The sequence below is a fragment of the Loxodonta africana genome, chromosome 3, assembly GCF_030014295.1.
Source record: "Loxodonta africana isolate mLoxAfr1 chromosome 3, mLoxAfr1.hap2, whole genome shotgun sequence".
NCBI classification, from domain to species: Eukaryota; Metazoa; Chordata; class Mammalia; order Proboscidea; family Elephantidae; genus Loxodonta; species Loxodonta africana.
In genome coordinates this window covers 195,626,977-195,646,639 of record NC_087344.1, presented here as the reverse complement: position 1 = coordinate 195,646,639, position 19,663 = coordinate 195,626,977, and the positions used below count along the sequence as shown (strand labels likewise).

Below are 19,663 nucleotides of genomic sequence, written 5' to 3'. Positions count from 1 at the left end.
CAAAGTCACAAAAATAAATCAAAGCTAAGACACTCAAAATAGGGAACCAGAGATGTCAGTATGTAAAAAATGACAACATTAAAACAAAAAAGAGGGATTAAAATAAGTAGTCATATATCTTTCATATGGAGAGGAAGTCAAGGCGATATAAAGAAATAAAAGATTGGTTTAAACTTAGAAAAATAGGGATAAATATTAAGGTAACCACAAAGGAAACTAACAATCCTACAAATCAAAAGAAAAGCATGCAGGACTTCTGGCCAACGTGGTGCCATAGACAGAAGCACCACGCCGACCCTCCACAGCAAAGACCTGAAAAACTAAGTAAAACAGAGACAAACATCAGCCCTGGAACCTGAAGTGTCAAATGAAGAGATAAAGAACTCAGCCAAGCACAAATTGAATAAGAAACTTACAGAGAATAGGAGAGATACGTGCAAGGTCCACTATCAGCTAACACAGCATGGATTCATCATCTTGGACTCCTGTCGGACATTAGCAGACAGGGAGCACAGGAAAGCAGTTTCACAGAGCTCCCAGCAGGAGACAGAGTACCTGGTAACCAGTGATACACACTTTCCAACTTCCCATCCTCTCCCCGCTGCTCTACCTACGTGCTTCCTGGCTGGCAGCAATGGCTTGGCCTGCCAGAAAGTGCAGCATCCGTGCCACTTGGATTTGTCCCATCCACATCAGAGATCAGTGGACAGGGAGTACGGGAAAGCAGCTTCACAGAGTTCAGAGCAGGAGACAGAGCACCTGGTAACCAGCAATACACACTTTCCTGAACCCCACTCTTCCTCCTCGCCCCTCCCCCCGGCCTCCTCTGCTTCCCACTGGCTGCACTCTCTTGGCCCAGAGGCAACTGCTTCAGCCCCAGGCCACTAGGATTCGCCCCGCCCACACTAGCCTACTCTCTGAGTGCCATTTGTCTGTTGCTGATGTTGTTTTTTTCCATTTCTTTTGGTTTCTTCCATGCCTCCCACTACCTCCCCTTCCTTTCTCTCAAACACCTGGCTCCATATGCCATCTTTGCCTCCTCTTGAAAGGCTGTGAAGCATGACTTGACTGGGGAACCACTCCCCCAGCCTGTGATACCACACTGATGGAATCCCTGGGACTTTTTTATTTCTGTGTTTTGTTTTGCTTTGTTCTGTTTTGTTTGGTTTATTCACTTGCTTTTCTTCTTGTGGCTTGGGAGCCCCTTCTAGCAGGGCTGCACTGCATGGATTAGGAGCCAATTCCCCAATCCATGCAGCCAGGTAGGTGGGATCCCTGAAGGCATTTCTTTTTTCTTTTCTTTTTTTTTCTCTCTTTTCCTCTCTGTCTTTCTTCATTTCTCAGTTCTTGTCTCTCAGTACTTACCTTCTTTTCCTGTCTTCTGAATACCTGGCACTAGGTGACATCTATACCCCCTCTAACCAGGTTATACTGGGCAGGCTAGAAGCCACTTTCCTGATCTTTGCAGCTGCACCAGTGGGACCCCTGGGGGCTTTTCTTTTTTCCAAATTTTTGTCTAGTTTTTTTTTTTCTTATTCCTTTTTCTTTCTTTATTTTTTCCTTTTTGCTTTTCTCCATTTCTTGGTTTCTCATCACTCCAAACTCAAGCTCCCTTAGCACTTCTTTTGTTTGTTTCTTTGTTTTTGGCTCCTGTTTCTCTCTCCTCTCTCTCATCTTTCCTATACCCATATTAGCTCCACACATCACAATCTCCCCCCTCCTTCCTGCCTAGCTGCACCAGGCACTGAACATCACACCCCCGAGCAGCACAGGTACTGCCTATTGGAACCTACCCAGCACTAATTCTGGACCCACCCTGTCAGCCCTAGTACATGCCACAAACAACCCATCCCAACCCCTCCTCTTCAGCTGGACCTGCCCTGCTGCACTGTAACTGAGCAACTGGCCCTGCCCATTGGACAAGGAGGTGAAAAGTATCATGACTACAGATGACTAAACAACAAAGAACGCACAGCCTGCCCGCTCAGAAAAAGGGCAGGATGGTTCCAGTAGGCATCCAAAATAAAACACCAGATGACTTTCCAGTAGAAGAAAAGGCACTAGAACTACCTGATAGGGAATTCAAATATCTAATATTCAGAGCTATCCAAGAGATGAAGCAAAAAGTAGACAAAAATGAGGAAAAAACAGACAAACTCATGGAAAAGGCAGAAAAATTTGTGGAAAATAATGACAAAAAAATGGAAGAATTCAGGAAAATAATACAGGAACAAAATGCCAAAATAAATTCACAACTAGAAATCACACAAAAACAACAACTAGAAATCCAAAAGTTAAACGACAAGATTTCAGAGATGGGCAGTGTTATAGAAGGGCTGAGGAGCAGGATTGAAATGATGGAAGACAGGATCAGCGAAGCAGAAGACAAACACTTGGATACAACCCTCTTTGAGGAAAAAGCAGAAAAAGTAATGAAGAAAACCTTAGAATTGTGTAGGATACAATCAAAAGCAAAAATTTGCGAGTAATCAGAGGTTCAGAACAGGGGGAGAAAACAGAAACACAGAGAGGAACATTGAAAAGTTGCTGACAGAAAACTTCCCTAATATCATGAAAGATGAAAAGCTGACTATCCAAGAATCTCAGCGAACCCCATGGAGGATAGACCCCAAAAGAAAATCACCGAGGCATATCATAATCATACGCACTAAAACCAAAGACAAAAAATCCTGACAGCAGCTCAAGAAAAACAAAAAGTCACATACAGAGGAGAAACAATGAGGCTAAGCTCTGATTATTCGGCAGAAACCATGCAGGCAAGAAGGCTATGGGTAACATATGGGATGACATATTTTGAGAACAAACAACATCAGACCACAGCCTGGATCTAGGATGCAAGATTGTACCAGCCAGATACCAACCTAGGAAATGAACTCTCAAGAACTACCCAAAACCAAAAGAACTACAACAGGGCCAGAGAGGTTAATCTGTAAATGACAACGTCAGAACAATAAAAGAAGGAATAAACAGTGTAGGTATAGAACTTTCTAATGGAGAGGAAGGCAAGGTGATACCAAGTAATAATAGACTGGTTCAAACCTGGGAAGATAAGAGTAAATTTCAAGGTAACCACGAAGAAAGTTAACAACCTACTCATCAAAATGAGAAAAAATAAAATAAAGTCTCAATAAAAACCAAAGCAAAAGAAATTCACAAAGAAAAACATAAAAACTCAGCAAATACAAAACCAACAACAATGAAAAAAGTGAAAAGAAAATACATAAAGAAAAATGGCTCAGTATAGAAAATTAAGTGTAACAAAAAAACTGTCAATGACACACACAAAAAAAGATCAAAATGACAGCACTAAACTCATACCTATCAATAATTATGCTGAATGTAAAAGGACTAAATGCACCAATAAAGAGACAGAGAGTGGCAGAATGGATTAAAACACACACACACACACACACAATTCGTCTACATACTTCCTATAAAAGACACACCTTAGACTTAAAGGGACAAACTAAAACTCAAAGGAGGAAAAAATATATCAAGCAAACAACAATCAAAAAAGAGCAGGAGTGGCAATATTAATTTCCAACAGAATAGACTTCAAGTAAAATCCACCACAAAGGGTAAGGAAGGACACTATATTATGATTAAAGGATCAATACACCAGGAAGACATAACCATAATTAATATTTACGCACCCAATGACAGGGCTCCAAAATACATAAAACAAACTCTAACAGCATTGAAAAGTGTGAGATAGACAGCTCCACAATAACAGTAGGAGACTTCAACACACCCCTTTCGGTGAAGGACAAAACATCCAGAAAGAAGCTCAAAAAAGACATGGAAGATCTGAAAGTCACAAACAACCAACTAGATCTCATAGGCATATACAGAACACTCCACCCAACAGCAGCCAAGTATACTTTCGTTTCCAATGCACATGGAACATTCTCCAGAATAGACCATGTATTAGGTCATAAAGCAAGCCTTAACAGAATCTGAAGCATCAAAATATTACAAAGCATCTTTTCTTACCACAAAAGTAGAAATCAATAACAGAAAAAGCAAGGAAAAAAAAAAATCAAACACATGGAAACTGAGCAATGCCTTGCTCAAAAACTACTGGGTTATAGAAGACCTTAGGGATGGAATAAAGAAATTTGCAGAATCAAATGAGAATGAAAACATTTTACCAGAACCTTTGGGACACAGCAAAAACAGTGCTCAGAGGTAAATTTATAGCAATAAATGCACACATCCAAAAAGAAGAAAGGGCCAAAATCAAAGAATTATCCCTACAACTTGAACAAATAGAAAGAGAGCAGCAAAAGAAGCCCTTAGGTACCAGAAGAAAGGAAATAATAAAAATTAGAGCAGAATTAAATGAAATAGATAATAGAAAAACAATTGAAAGAGTTAAGACGAAAAGATGGTTCTTTGAAAAGATCAACAAAATCAATAAACCATTGGCCAAACTAACAAAAGAAAAACTGGAGAGGAAGCAAATAACCCAAATAAGAAATTAGGTGGGGACATCACAAAAGACCCAACTGAAATTAAGAGAATCATAACAGAATATTATGAAAAACAGTACTCTAACAAATTTGAAAACCTAGAGGAAATGGACAAATTTCTGGAAACACACTACCTACCTAAGCTAACACAGAGGCAGAAAAACTAAATAAACCTATGACAAAAGAAGAGATTCAAAAGGTAATTTAAAAACTCCCAAGAAAAAAAAAAAAGCCCTGGCCCCAACGGCTTCACTGGAGAATTCTACCAAACTTTCAAAGAAGAGTTCACACTAGTACTGTTAAAGGTATTTCAGAGCATAGAGGGTGGCATACTCCCAGACTCATTCTATGAAGCCAGCATAACTCTGACACCAAAACCAGGTAAAGACACCACAAAAAGAGAAAATTATGGACCAATATCCCTCATGAACTTAGATGCAAAAACCCTCAACAAAATTCTAACCAATAGAATTCAACAACATATCAAAAAAATAACTCACCATGAACAAGTGGGATTCATACCCAGGTATACAAGGATGGTTCAACATTAGAAAAACAATCTTAGATGTCCCCTGAAGCCATAGTCCCCAAACCCCCGCCCTTGCTCCGCTGACCTTTGAAGCATTCAGTTTATCCCGGAAACTTCTTTGCTTTTGGTCCAGTCCAGTTGAGCTGACCTTCTATGTATTGAGTATTGTCCTTCCTTTCACCTAAAGCAGTTCTTATCTACTAATTAATCAGTAAAAAACCCTCTCCCACCCTCCCTCCCTCCCCCCCTCGTAACCACAGAAGTATGTGTTCTTCTCAGTTTATACTATTTCTCAAGATCTTATAATAGTGGTCTTAAACAATATTTGTCCTTTTGCCTAAACATGACTATTTTTTAGTAGTAACCCTAGGTAGTACAAACAATTTGCTCTCGACTACCAACTTAAATGTTGGCAGTTCAAACCCACCCAGCAGTAGTGTGGAAGAAAGGCCTGGTGATCCAGCCAAGAAAATTCTATGAAGCAGTTCTACTGTGTAACACATGGGGTCACCATGAGTTAGAGCTGCATTTAAAAAAACTGACTTGTAAAGAAGTAGCTTTTCACCATGGACACTTTAAAACAAAACAGAACAAAAAAACTTAAGGAAAACACACATACACCAGAAAACAGAACCAAAAAAAATTTTTTAAAGGATTGCTTCCAGCAGCAGTGGGCTGATAAATGTTCGACTAGCTCTCCATGGCATGTGTGCCTGTATACAGACTAAACTTAAAAGTAGGGCATGTCTGTAGCCATTATATGGTCAATAGCACACACACACACACATATATATATTTAAAAAACCAAACCCATTGGCATCAAGTCAATTCCAACTCATAGCGACCCTACAGGACAGAATAGAACTGCCCCCATAGGGTTTCCAAGGAGCAGCTGGTGGATTCCAGTTGCTGACCTTTCGGATAGGGCATATAAATTTATTATAGATTTTACTGATATAAAGTTTTGTAGAACACAATTTCATAATGATAATAAAATATACAATATTCTTTATTGTAAATTCCATATAACCAATTGATTGTTACAAAATGCTTTTGTTTACTTTTCCAAACACTTATATCCCTAGCCAACCTATGGTTACAATTAATGAGTGAGTGTAGTTCCAAAATGAATATTAGTTAATGTTGTCATTTAAGTTAATAAGAATGGTCTCAAGCATGGCTATGATTGCAAGGATGGCACAAGACCGTGCAGTGTTAAGTTCTGTTGTACATATAGTCAGTATGAGTCGGAACCAACTTGACGGCACCAAACAGCAACAACAACAAAATAAGAAAAGAGTGATTTAACAAAGACATGTATATATATTGGAACTTTGCTTGTTCATCAATGACATGAGCGACATCTTTGCTGAATTGGATAAAAGTTTTTGAATACTGGACTTTGTGTGTGTGTGTGCGATTTACAATATCATGGCTACAGACATGATCTACTTTTGAGTTCAATCTGCATTAATAACATTTTGTAAGTCTAGAGAGACCGCCAATAAAATAGTAAATCAAGCCCTGGTTTGTAGCATTTGCCAGTTTCTGTGGCTGATTTCAAGACACGCAGAGTTGGAAAGACCGGCTCAGAAGTACACCATTACAAAGGGCCAATACAAAAGATGTACATAACCTCAAGAACATAAACAATAGTCAAATGTCAAAAAAATTATTAGAACTGAGGAGTTTTGAGTATTTGTTACCTTTGTTTTTAATATAATTTAATTGTAAGTTTTTAATTTTTAATGATGTTTGTGTTCAACAACCATCTTGCAAAATTCCTGAAAATTTAACAATGGGCTCTTACAAGCTGGTACAATGGCTCCAGCTCACTACTCGCTTGTGCGTTTTCCCTTCATAGGTCGGCTTGGGAAGCCAAAAATTACACAGAGTTTAATGACATCTATGAACAGCTCCTGTAATGTCACACTGACCTGCTCTGTGGAGAAAGAAGAAAAGGATGTGACATACAAATGGAGTCCCCTGGGAGAAGAGGGTAATGTCCTTAGAATCTTCCAGACCTCTGAGGACCAAGAGTTGACTTACACTTGTACAGCCTGGAATCCTGTCAGCAACAACTCTGACTCCATCTCCGCCCAGCAGCTCTGTACAGGTAACCAGCTCTGTCTAGCCTCCCTGGAGCCTCAGAAATCACTCTGAAGACCTGAACTTGGGCCCCATTCTCTGGGAGAATGTACCTCCTTATGCCAGAATTGGTCCCTCAGGGCTTCTCCTCCCAGTAAGCCCACTGGGAAAGAGCCCAAAGCCTTCTGATCGATGCCAGGCATTTCAAGGTGTTCTGAGGCATGGCCCTCTGATTCTGAGTTCCTAATCCTGGCTTTTAACAGCAGAAAGTACGGTTTCCCTAGGAGCTTTGGTACTCCCCAGGAAGGAACCCAATTGTGATGGTACCCCTGAGCGCAGCCAAGCCCACCCAGCCCCTTGGGTCCATTTCCTGGGAAGTCAAGACTCATTGTATCTTCTATTTGCAGAAACCGCAATGAGCCTTCGTACTTACCACACTGGGTTGCTGAGTGTGCTGGCTGTGTCCCTTTTGCTTGTTCTCATTCTATCTCCAGTGCTTTTGCTCCATTTGTACAAGAGAAGACAAGGTAGGATTTTACCAGATGGTAAAATGTGGAAATGCCCCTTCCTTCTTCCTGAAACAAAAGTCATGTACCCAAGGTGATGTGGAGAGGTCCTTAGTTCCTTCTGCAACTCCCACCCCACCCCATCACTGCCTCCCAGAAGGATAGCTCTGAGAACTGCATGACAGTACCCTGAATGGCTTCCAGAATCTGTTCCCAGGATCACCAGTGTGGTGGACTCAGAACATGAGTTCTAGTTCAGTCCTGTCATTAACAAGCTGTGCCTCACTGGATGAGTGTCTTACCTCTCTGGCACAGTGTCATCATATGTGAAATGATGTTTGGACCAGAGGGTCTCCAGGGTCACTTCTAACTCTAGTATGACTCTTGGAGAGTCATCGAGGGACATGTACTTGTTCTGCATTCGATGGCCGTCACTAGATTCCTCTAAACCCCTCTGGATTCTTCTGTAATTATGCCATTCTCAATTCAGAATACCTGATCTTGGGCCCTTGGGCAAATCATTAACCCTGCTATTCCACCTCCTCCCATGTCCACCCAAACACTTCCTTTTCCACCAATCACAATAACAAGTGAGGGCGTAGAGAGGCTCTATCTCTGCTTCCATCTTTCTGACTCTCCTTTGGGTCTGATTCCTCAGGTTCCTCCTTGAAGCCCTCCAATAACAGCTCTGGTAAGTCCTCAGCCACAATGTTACCTAGGTAACAATTGGAAGGGATTGGGGTTAAGACTAAAATCATGTGTTTTGCAGTCAGCCTGGAATGAACCTATGGGATTTTAGGCCGGTTATTTTATCACTGTAAATCTCAGTTTTCTCAGTTGTAAAATCAGCACAATAATAAGGCCTGCTCCATATTATTAAGTGGGCTAAAGGGAATTACCCATACAAAATAATTGATCTGCCACCTGGTACATATTAAGCACTCACGAAATGTTAGCTATTATAATTGAAAGGCCTGGACATAGCACAGAAGGAGGCCTCCTAGGGGAAGGGGGCTTGTGATAGAACTCAAATGGCCTCACGATGGGGAGAATTGCATGGCCTGCTCAGGCCATGGGTGATCTGCAGGGTCCCTCAGAAGACATCTGTCCTCATCCCTGACAGCCTCCTGGGGAGGAAAAAGGATTATTCTTTGCATCTATAAATGAGATAAGAGGGAGTACTCAGTCCAGGCCAGCCTGGACCAGGGGTTGGGATGGGACTAGACTCTGAAACATTGGAGCCCCGTGACATTGCTCAGCTCACTGGGTCTGTTACTTGTGAATATGTTAAGGTGCCCTGGAATACAAAGGCCCCAAATTCTTGCCATCTCCTTTCAACTTGGCCCCATGTCATACCAAAGAAAAAGAGTACGCTGGGATGAATGCCTCTATCAGCCAATGAGTTCTTAGAAATAGGAACTTATCTCTCCTGTTTGCTTCTTTGCAACCTCACACAGAGCTTGACACATAGAAGGAGCTTAATAAATGTTTAAAGACCTTGTGAATCAATCTAGCAAGTAATAAATGTTTGTGGAGCATCACTATGAGCTCAACTTTGAAGTAGTAATAGGAAGGTGTGTACCAGAAGACTCCAACACAGCATGTAACTAGATACAAGATAGTTAAGAAATTAAGACACTCACATGAAAAGCCAACTAGCTGTTTAATGCAGTCAATGCTAAAAGCCAGTGTCACTAAGTGCAGTGGGATTCCACCCTGGGTGGAAGAGCTGCCTTTGATGGCAAACACGAGGCCTTGGGCGAATTTTCTTTAGCCTCTAGAATAGAAGAGAATTCTCACTGATCTCTGGTGAGGCTTGACCCAGATGCCTCCTCTACACATACAATTCCAAGACAAGGAAGCGACAGCCTGAGGACCCACGCATCCTTCTCAAGAGGGATGAGACCCCTGAATGTGGGCACCAGGCAGAGTGGGAGCAGCTCCAGGCCTTAATCTAGATGAGGTCAGAGCCAGTATACCTTGGATGGGGACATGGAAGGAGGTAAGTACAGGTCACTAGAGCAAGACATATTGGAAAAAGTTCTCGATTCAGAGTCAAGAAAATTTAGGAGTCATTGACGGCTTAAGACCTTTATTTCTTCATCTTAAAAAGGAAGCATTAGAATAGATAATCTCTAAAAATTCATCTACCTTTCATATACTGTGGTTGTGTGCCTTTTGTGTATGTGTGTGTGTGACACAGATGCTGTTTCAAAGAAAATCGTGTATGAACAAATCACGGTTCCAAGAGACACCCAGCCAGGAGAGACCAGAATCTATGATGAAATCTCCCAGCCCAAGGTGAGCTGATGCTACTCAGGGACCACCATCCCCTGCGCCCTAGGACAGGGAGTCAAGGGTAACTATTGACCTCTGCTTGGTGTAGCTTTGACAGCAGCCACAGATGGGAGTCTGGAGGGTCCAACCAAGAAATATCACTGTTGGGGAAATGATGCCCCAAGCCTCTCTGTGAGGACAGGGACCAAGTCAACTGTCACCCCATGGAAGCCTCCAGGGGATGAGGCCCTGGCTGCAATGTTAGAGGAAAGTCATGACTAGGATTGGAGTAGCTCCTATGGGGGCCAAACAAGGAAGCCCTGGAGTGAGCTGAGAGCTGTTATGTGGCCACTGACAGGGTGAGCAGGTTGCTAAGGGCTCTCAGAGGTCAAAGAACGGACACAATCCCCCTTGAAGGATTTTCTTAGCTGGCAGCAGCTTACTTTCCTCAGACTCCAAGTCACTTTGTCATGTACTCCCTCCTCCCACCTGCCTTTCACCTGCCTGCCCCTCCCTTACCTCCACTCTGGATCAGGATTCTCCAACGTGTCCTTCCCCTGTGCCTCCACCAGCCTGCTCCCCACAAATCTACAAGGACTGAAGGAGTAAACAGGTCCGTCTGGTCAATCTAGCACTGTGTTTGGACTGATAGAGCACCTGGATCCATAGAGCCCATGGAAAGCTAATATGTTGACTGAGCAAGACTCAGTCTGAACCATGTAGACCCCTCCTCTTGGCTCCTGAGGTATTTGCCTGAAGGTCTTGCTCAGCTGCTGCTCACTCTCCCCCTACCTGATCCTGATCCTTTCTAACAGGTCTGAATGGAACCAGAGCTGAAGCCAGGACAGGAGGCTGCCTAGTAAAAGTAGGGCCAGGGAGGGGTGATGGGCAGGGACAGAAATGGGAAGTGGGACTCATAAGATTTGGCCTGGGCACACTCACTTAGGGGAAGACGGGTGTTTTTACAGGTGCCTCCCTCCAAAGAAGAGACAGTGAACACGATTTATTCCATAGTGCAGTGCTCTGATAAGGTAAATCCTTTCTGGCTCCTTACCCCTGTTACATCCATTCAGTTTGTACCTCTTCCATCCATCCCTTGGGACTCTTCTCTGTACCTCTCAGGAGTAGTTGTCTAGGGCTTTGGTTTATGGCTGCTTTCATCCACGCACAGAGCCCTGCTTCCCAGGTCCACGGCCATCCATAAGTTGGCCTGATGAGGATACTGATCTCTCCCTTCAAGTGCGGGAGCCTCCATATGTTTGAACTACAGCGTAGAAACTCCAGCCTGCATGACACTCAGGGCCAGTGGTAGGTCATAGTTTGGCAATTAGGAAACAGGGGTGCCCTACTCTGGGCAAACACAGCCTCACACCAGGTGTGTGAATTAGCAAGTGAAACAAAGGCTGAATTTCAGTTCCCAATTTTTCTCTCAGCGGCCCTTTCACAGTATACAACTTGCACAACCATGTGTAGTGGTCTAGGTCTCAGTTTCCCTCTTTGGAATATGCAAAGAGGGAAGATAAACCCAGCTCTGTCAAAGACTTTGCATTTTGGGGATTCAGTAAGGGGTCATCACCGTCTGAGGGTTCTCACTTCTGCTACAGTGGGGAGGACACCTTTGAGGCCTCTTGGTGAATCCTTTGTAAATGTTCCTTTTTAATAGCTAGGCTACCAGACAGGAAGTTAATAATGAAAGATACATTCGAACCCAGGAGTCTGGGGAAAAGGGAAATGAAAGGGTTTCAAATGGATCCATAAATAAGAATTAAGAGCTAATTCTACAAGGCCATAGTGAGGATGTCTAGGAGCTGGATAAGCAAGGAGGTGCCACTTCATTTGAAGAGGGACTTGAAGCAGAGTTCAGCTGGAATCTAAAGATCAACTAAATGTCCTGGAGAATAAGGCCGAAGGACCTTTGCTTTCTCAGTAATCAGGAGAGGGAAGAGGAAAACGAGAGGAGTGAGGAAAGAAGAGGAGGAGGAAAGGGGAAGGAGAAGCAAGGAGTAAGGGGCCAGGTACCCAAAATGTTTGAGCCAGGATCTGAAGGAGAGTGGGAGGAAGATGAGTAACCTGACTTTTCAGCTGGAAAGGACTAGATTTGAGGGTTTAATTAGGGGGTCCTCGATTGAAGCATTTCAAAATAAATCTTTACAGACAAGTTGAATTACTTATTGTGTAATTTAAACCCTAAGACTCTTTAAATCAGTGGGAATGTTGTTTGTAACACTCTAAGTGACCAGAACACATGAAACATTACTAGTGACTCACCACCATGCACAGGCAAAGGTGGAGTTACTGGGGTACAGAAGGAACTAGGGCTCACTTAGGAACAAGGAAGGCAGGTAGATTCAGCCTGGAATTTTTCTTCAGCTTGTATTGTAAATCAATGCCAAATAACACCCCCTTCCCTCCTCCTTCTCTTTTCTGTTCTAAAAAGTTGAATGACCAAGGGTTCTCAAGTGGGGTGGCTGGAGCAGAGGTGTGGGACTCAGCAGAGGACAAGGATCTGCTACTCCAGATTTCCCCAGCACCGGTGAAGTCAAAGGCATCACCACGCTATTTGCTTATCTCCCCTGGGTACCCCATGGGCCTGGAGTTCCTCAGCAGCACCTTTTGGTAAACATGTCCTCACATCTCCCTCTTGTGCACAGATGGGGAAAAGCAGCACATGTGACAGAAAACCTCTTGGGACTTCAAACTATGAAGTTGTGATCTAGGCTCCAGGCAGCGTTTTCTCTCCAGAAACTGAACTACAACCAACTCTACTGGCAGGTGTCCTGGACCCAGATCCTCTGCCCAGGTCTTACTGGAAGATTGCAAATCCCCACATTCCAACATGCAAGCGAAGCAGGAAACCCTCTGTAGCTGGGCGTAACTTGTGCCTAGATGGACAAATGGGCTGGCACCCTTTCTAAGACGGCTCCCTTCTGGATGAATGACAAGGCAGATTCCCTAGCACAGTACTTCCCAACCTTCTTCACTTCGTAGCACACATAGAAAATAATCTTTTTATGGCACACTAGGGTAAACAATCAAGACTGCTTATGATGTATGTAGACTGCACATGCCTGGAGGCTTCTTGTGACTGGAGCTGACGACCCTGCTCAGCAACCCTGTGGGTGGAGGTGATCTATATTTTGCACACCTATAATATACCATGGCACACCATCTGGGAAACTGCTCACACTGTGTGAGGAGCCCTGATGTATGGTCTCCACTAGTCCACACAGCAGCTTAAGCAAATTAGGAAATGGCACCCTTCCACTGGGGCAGAGGCAGCTCCACACCCAAGTGAATGGCTTGGCAAGCAGAATGGGTGCTGTATGTCAGCTCTCCAAGCCCCTTTGCCCAGGAACGCTTGTGCTCAACCAACCCAACTACACGTGATGGCATGGCTGTAACAGTTGTGGATCTCAGCCGTGCAGAGACACTCTCCAAATGAGAAATCTCTTTCTGTAGGGACTGTACTGCTGCAGCACTTTTCTCCAGGCTCTTCTTCAGAAGCCAAGTAAGGTTTTCTTTCTGGCCAAAGTCTCCTTCTGTGTCATTCCAAGCAGCCTCAGCAAGAAGTAGAAGCCTTACCCAGTTCCCCTACTCTTCACAAGAAATTGAGAAGCACTTCAAGGCAGTTTAGGGGAACTAGGTTGTTTTTTAGGTATAACCCAGCCATCAAAACAAGAGACGTTGAAGGAAGCAGTCATTCCACAGAGAGAACTTGGAAGATTATGGTGTGGATGATGAAACTACCAGGGTTTATTCTATTTCCTAAGGCTCAGCCCAGAGAGCCATAAGGCTCAAGCTGAGATTGGGTGTCCCCACCCCTGCAACACCCACAAAAACACAACCAGCCTTACACAGACGTTAACTTCTGGTTACCAGCACTGGGAAGGGATCACCCACAGCTGAACAGGACATTCACATGGTCATTTGCGGAATTAACTCCCTTAAGTGTTATCAAATATAACCAGCTAAATCCTAAACTCCCTTGAACAATTCCAGGCTAAACAGCAGAAATAAGCTGCATTGAGGCAAAATGAAGGTATGGACCCATAGAACCATCTAGCACCAACTGCCATTAACACTGTGTTAAGGCCTCAGGCCCCAAAGTGTAAGATGGATATAATGTCTGCCTTTGTCTACCTGTGGAGGCAATTCCAGTATAGACACTACAGTTAAATCCCAAACTGCATGCTGCAAGGAGAGTCATGAGCTAGAGCAGTCAGAAGACATCTTGTGGGGGAGGCAGGGCTGAAGGTGGGCCTTGAAGGATAAATAGAATTTGGACAGAGAATGAGGAAGGCAGAGGCATTCAAGAGAGGGAAGCATGAAAAAAACTAGCAGAGGCCTGGATCTGTGTGGTATACCTAGGGCACCTCCCAAACATGCCATACGTGTTGACAGTCCTTTGCCTATGCATGGCATAGTACCTGAACTGGAATATGCACCCCCCAAACCCTGTCCATTTGTACATCCTTCAATGCCCAGCTCAGATGTCACCTCCTCTATGAACCTTTCCCTGGTATCACCAGTCAAAATTAATCATGACTCTGTACTCATTTTTTTTCCCAGCCCTTCCATCACTGGAAACCCTGGTGGCATAGTGGTTAAGTGCTATGGCTGCTAACCAAAAGGTCAACAGCTCAAATCCACGAGGCACTGCTTAGAAACTCTGTGGGACAGTTCTACTCTTACGGGGTTGCTATGAGTCAGAATCGACTCTACAGCAATGGGTTTGGTTTTTGTTTTGTTTTGTTTTTTCCCATCAGTGTAACTCATTGTGTCTTACAGTATAGATTATTATTTGTTTCCGACACTACTTTGTAAATTACTTGATGGCAAGATCCATGACTTATTCCTATCTTTATTCACCTCTGCATCCACCATAGCATCTTGTACCCAGTTTGTGAGCAATAAACTGTTAGAAGCAGAAGTAGAAAGAAGCCGATAAACATTTGTTGTCGTTAGTTGCCATCGAGCTGGTTCCAACTCATGGCCTTATGTATAACAGAATGCAATGCTGTCCGGTCCTGTGCCATCTTCATGATCTATACGTTTCAGTCTTGTCGAGGTTATTGTATCAATTCATCTCATTGAGGGTTTTCCTTGTTTTGGCTGACCCTTTACCAAACATGATGTCTTTCAGGATGTTGTATCAAAACTAAGCAAGACAAAGCCTCACTATCCTTGCTTCTAAGGAGCATTCCAGTTGTATTTCTTCTAAGACTGATTTGTTTGTTCTTCTGGCAGTTCATGGTAGACTCAGTATTGTTCCTCAGCGTCACATAATGAAGTCAAATTATAGTAAGCATTAAATATCAAGATGTAGGCTTCAGAGCCTGTTCTCATGAAAGGGCATATTGGACAGAAAAGACACCCAGTTAGAAAGGCCAACTAAGAGGTCAACTAAAGCAATGAACCATGTGTGAGGAGGTGAAAGGCAGATGTCCTGGGGAGGGGCAGGAAGGAAGGAATAAAGAGACTTGGACATAAAGGATGGAAAAGTTCCAAAGTGATACTGAACGGGCCGAGTTTCCCTAGAAATAAAATCACTCCTCACCCTGCAGATGAGTTGGGGAATCACTCTGCAACATCCTTGCCTCTCGCTGATGAGCTCATTCAGTCAAATCCTTAGTGTCCTAAGGCCCCAGTGGAGTCCCTGGGTGGTACAAATAGTTAACAGCTGCTAACTGAAAGGTTGGAGGTTCAAGTCAACCCAGAGGCACCTCAGAAGAAAGGCCAAAAAACTCAGCCATTGAAAACCCTATGGAGCATAGTTCTACTCTGACACACATGAGTTTGCCATGAGTTGGAGTCAGCTTGACAGCAACTGGTGTGTGTGTGAAGTAATGTCCCAGTATGTAGCACCAAAAATAATAATAATAATAATGAATCCGGAGCAAGAGTTTCTTAGGGCTTCCAGGAGAGTGAAATTGGATTAAGCCGGTGCCAAGGAATTCTGAAGGTGGCTTCGAGGGTTCAGGACCGCCCTGCTCTTATGTATTGCTTCTTTCCTGTGAATCTTCTGATTTATGAAGACGTGAGCTATTTACCCCATTCACTAGGTATCAGTTCTCAGGTTCTTTTTCTGTAAAATGAGTGTAATCTTGTTTTCCCCTTCATAACTTTCCAGACTAACTAGAGTGTGGCCAGCAGTACTATAAAACCAAAATACTCTTTCAAGGAAACAGGATCTTGTACCAGACCAAGATGTTCCAGCTGTTAAAATGTGCGTGCAACAAAATTGAAATCCCAGGGCAATCCTCTCATGGAAAGCACCAGTAAACCAGGACAATCCTTCCTCTGCCTTCAAGTTACCACTGGCTTCAGACAAGTCATTCAGCCTCTCAGTGCTTCCTTAGCGGGGAACTGAGAAAATGAGAATTGTTGCAGCAAATAGCCCTCAGGAGAAGAAACTGCGGCTGGCTGAAAATACGATTTTTTTTTTTAATCTCTAAAACACTGTAAGCTACAAGAGTTTATAAGTCACAAGACAAAGCTTGGCTGGGCCATCTCTGGAAACTGGGCTTAGGTAAGAACGAGCCTGGTGGGTCTGGGCTGAGTCAACTGTGAGCACCTCTTAGGTTCCACCTGGAAAAAAGCAACGGCTGGGATATATACCCTGTGGTTAAGTGCTATATATACCAAGAGTTCAAATCCGCCAAGCGCTCCTTGGAAACTCTATAGGGCAGTTCTACTCTGTCTTATGAGTCGGAATCGACTCAACGGCAGTGGGTTGGGATATATCTTCTTCCAGATCCACTGCTTTTCTTCCCTGAGTTTTCCCTGAATTCCTCTGGATTTTATAATTTTCTTAAGAGTAATTAGCGACAATCTCCACTAGTTGTAAGGTGAACCTGGAAAAAACAAAAGCCGCAGGAAGAAGTGTAATGAGCTGTCCCAAACACAGGCTCTGTTGTTAGAATGCCTGGTTCTGAATCCTGGTTTAGTAGTTATGTAACCTTGGCCAAGTTATTTTAACCTCTGGGTGCCTCAGTTTGCCCATCTGTAAAATAGCACTAATAATAGTTTCCACCTTGTAGGGTTAATGTGGGGATTATGAGAGGTGCAAGAATATGCCTGCACGTGGCAGTGCCTTCAGTCAATGCTAGCTATCCAAGCTATTCTGATAGGTCTGAAACCTTCGTAAGATGCTAATCCAAACTTATGAAATAAGCTTCTTGCAATAGATGTGCAGCTGATACGATGCTATATTAATGCTGTATATACCCAACTTTTAACTCTCAGTCCTCCTAAATTCAGATCTATTTTGTTATATGCAATGTCTGGGACCCTGTATTATTTCACTCACTCTAATTACACTCTAATTATCTGATGCTCTACCTGTCTCTCCAACTAGACTGAGAGAGCGAGGCTGTGTTTGAATATTAATAATCATTAAAATGGCGAGCTCTTCAAGGGCAAGGAGCCTGTAATAATTAGAGTTGAATTTCTGTGCCAAATTAATAACTAATTTAGAGTTTACTTACTAGATGCTTTATACAGTACTGTCCACACTCCCAACAACCCTGTAAGGTAAAAATTAATTCTTCTATGTCCATGAAGACTAAGAGAATAAATATCTTACTTACCAAAGCCAGAACATTGGGAAGATAGGACTTGAACTCAAGACCATCGTCACCAAGGGCCATGCACTTACACTTTGCCACACCGCCTCCCTTTACCTGTTGTAGATTCCCAGCACCTGGCATTTTGTCCCAGGTGTGTAGCACTTTACTCAACGCATAATAGGTGGGTCACAAATGTCTGTTGCATAAATAGGTGTGTATAATAATATTTTAAAGGCACTAAATATTGATCCTGTTGTCATCTGAGTAACCACTCAACTTTCCTGTTGGAAATATCTATTAAAGAAGATTGGATAGAGCCCTCTGTCTGCATTTTGAGAGAGCTGGTTCTATAGCAAGCAAGAGATCCTGTTCATCAGCACTTCTGATGAGTTGTTACAAAACGAGAGAAATACAGTGTGAATTCTGACTACTAACATCACAGGAAGAGTAGGATAGGAAGAAAGGGTATGAATTTGGGGAATTCTGCTGCACTGTTTCTGATGCTTCAAAATCAGCTGTGTACCTTGAGATTTTAATGAGCCCCTGGCCAAGTGTCCTCCCTTGGTTGTTGTTCAAAACATATGAAAAGACCATTAGCTAGAATCCTCAACTCTGATTTGAGGAAATAAAATAATGATCAGTACATTCTCTAAAGACGTGCTGACTTTGGGAAATTTACTTTGAGAATTTATAAGGGAACATAATTAGCCACTCTTCGGATGATAAGTATTAACTCTCGCTGGCTGATTGCCCAGACAGTTCTGAACACCCCTACTCAAGTTTATGGGTTTGGACTGTACCAACTATATGATCAGAAAATGGCCATATCTTTGCAAATGAGAAATACAGGTTTTTCTCTTGAGGTCTTACTGTAGGCAAATAACTACATAAGTTATCTGTCAGGGAATTTTTTAAATGCATATAATCTCAACCATTTCATTTATAACCAATATTTCCAACAGTTAATAGGCCATCTCCCCCTGAATGTTAAAAGTCACCTCAAACTCAGTGGGCTCAAAATTGAACTTATGGGTCTCTCCATGATCACCATCACCACCCCACCAAACATGCTTTCCTTCTGTTTCCCCATCCTAGTTAATGATCTGCAATAATAGTAATAGCTAATAGTTATTGAGTGCTTGTTATGTACCAATCTCTGTCCTAAAGTTTCAAATGTACTAACTCACCTAAAACCCAAAAGAAATTCATTAAAACCCATCTCCCTCTGAAATAGATACTATCATCTTCCAGTTTACAAATTAAGAAACTGAGTCACAAAAAGGCTAAGTAAGTCATCCAAGTAAATAGAAAAGCCAGGGTTCAACCCAAGGACTTCCAACTCCAGGGGCTGTGTGCTGAATTGCTACTCTAGGGTCCCTCACTAGTTGGCATCTACCCAAGCTCCTCCCTCTTTCTTACCTGTCACCCTAACGTCCCCCTATATCCAATCCCGTTCCCGTCTAGTCAATTCTAACTCATAGCAACCCTATAGGACAGAGTAGAATTGCCCCATACAGTTTCCAAGGAGTGCCTGGTGGATTTGAACTGTGACCTTTTGGTTGGCAGCCATAGCTCTTAACCACTATGCTACCAGGGTTTCCATATCCACATCCAATCAGTCATTAAAAAAAAAAAAAACAGAAAACATTGCCGTTGCATCAGTTCTGACTCATGGAGATACCTGTGTTACAGAGGAGATGCTCCGCAGAGTTTTCTTGGCTGAAATCTTTACAGAAGCAAATCATCAGGTCTTTCTTTCACAGTGTCACCAGGTGAATTCAAACCACCAAACTTTTGAATCATTTGTGCCACCCAGGGACCATTAAACCCATTGCGGCTGAGATAATTTCGACTCTTAGCAACCCTATAGGACAGAGTAGACTGCCCTGTGGGGTTTCCAGGGAGCTGCTGGGGGATTCAAACTGCTGACCTTTTGGTTAACAGGCGTAGCTCTTAACCACTGGCCACCAGAGTCCATTAGATACCGTCAATTCCAACTCCATGGCTCCTTTCAGCTGCACCCCCTCAATCTACCTAATTCTAAAATGCACCCTCCTTCTCCATGCCTACTTCTTCAGATCATTCCCACATCATGTTGCCTGGGCTGCTATCACACAAAAAGCAATCTCTCTACAACACAAATCTTATCACTCCATTCCCTTACTGAAAAGTTTTTCCTACAGGACTAGACTCCTTAGCAAT

General features: G+C 43.0%; 1 protein-coding gene across 4 annotated transcripts in view; it reads left to right on the top strand.

Moving 5' to 3' along the window:
- The window catches only part of CD84 (CD84 molecule), a 46,244-nt gene extending 27,107 nt beyond the window's left edge, over window positions 1–19,137 (top strand). Inside the window, exons 3-8 of one of the 4 annotated variants that reach the window (XM_023554169.2) lie at window positions 6,887–7,138; window positions 7,518–7,637; window positions 8,275–8,307; window positions 9,820–9,917; window positions 10,862–10,924; window positions 12,545–19,137. In XM_023554169.2, the coding sequence (XP_023409937.1) occupies window positions 6,887–7,138; window positions 7,518–7,637; window positions 8,275–8,307; window positions 9,820–9,917; window positions 10,862–10,924; window positions 12,545–12,610 (632 nt within the window). In that variant the 3' untranslated portion in view covers window positions 12,611–19,137. Of the gene's footprint in view, window positions 1–6,886; window positions 7,139–7,517; window positions 7,638–8,274; window positions 8,308–9,819; window positions 9,976–10,708; window positions 10,925–12,544 lie in introns of those variants that run through there. The other 3 variants (XM_023554170.2, XM_023554171.2, XM_064282805.1) reach the window with 3 other exon arrangements.
- Window positions 19,138–19,663: the final 526 nt, after the last annotated feature.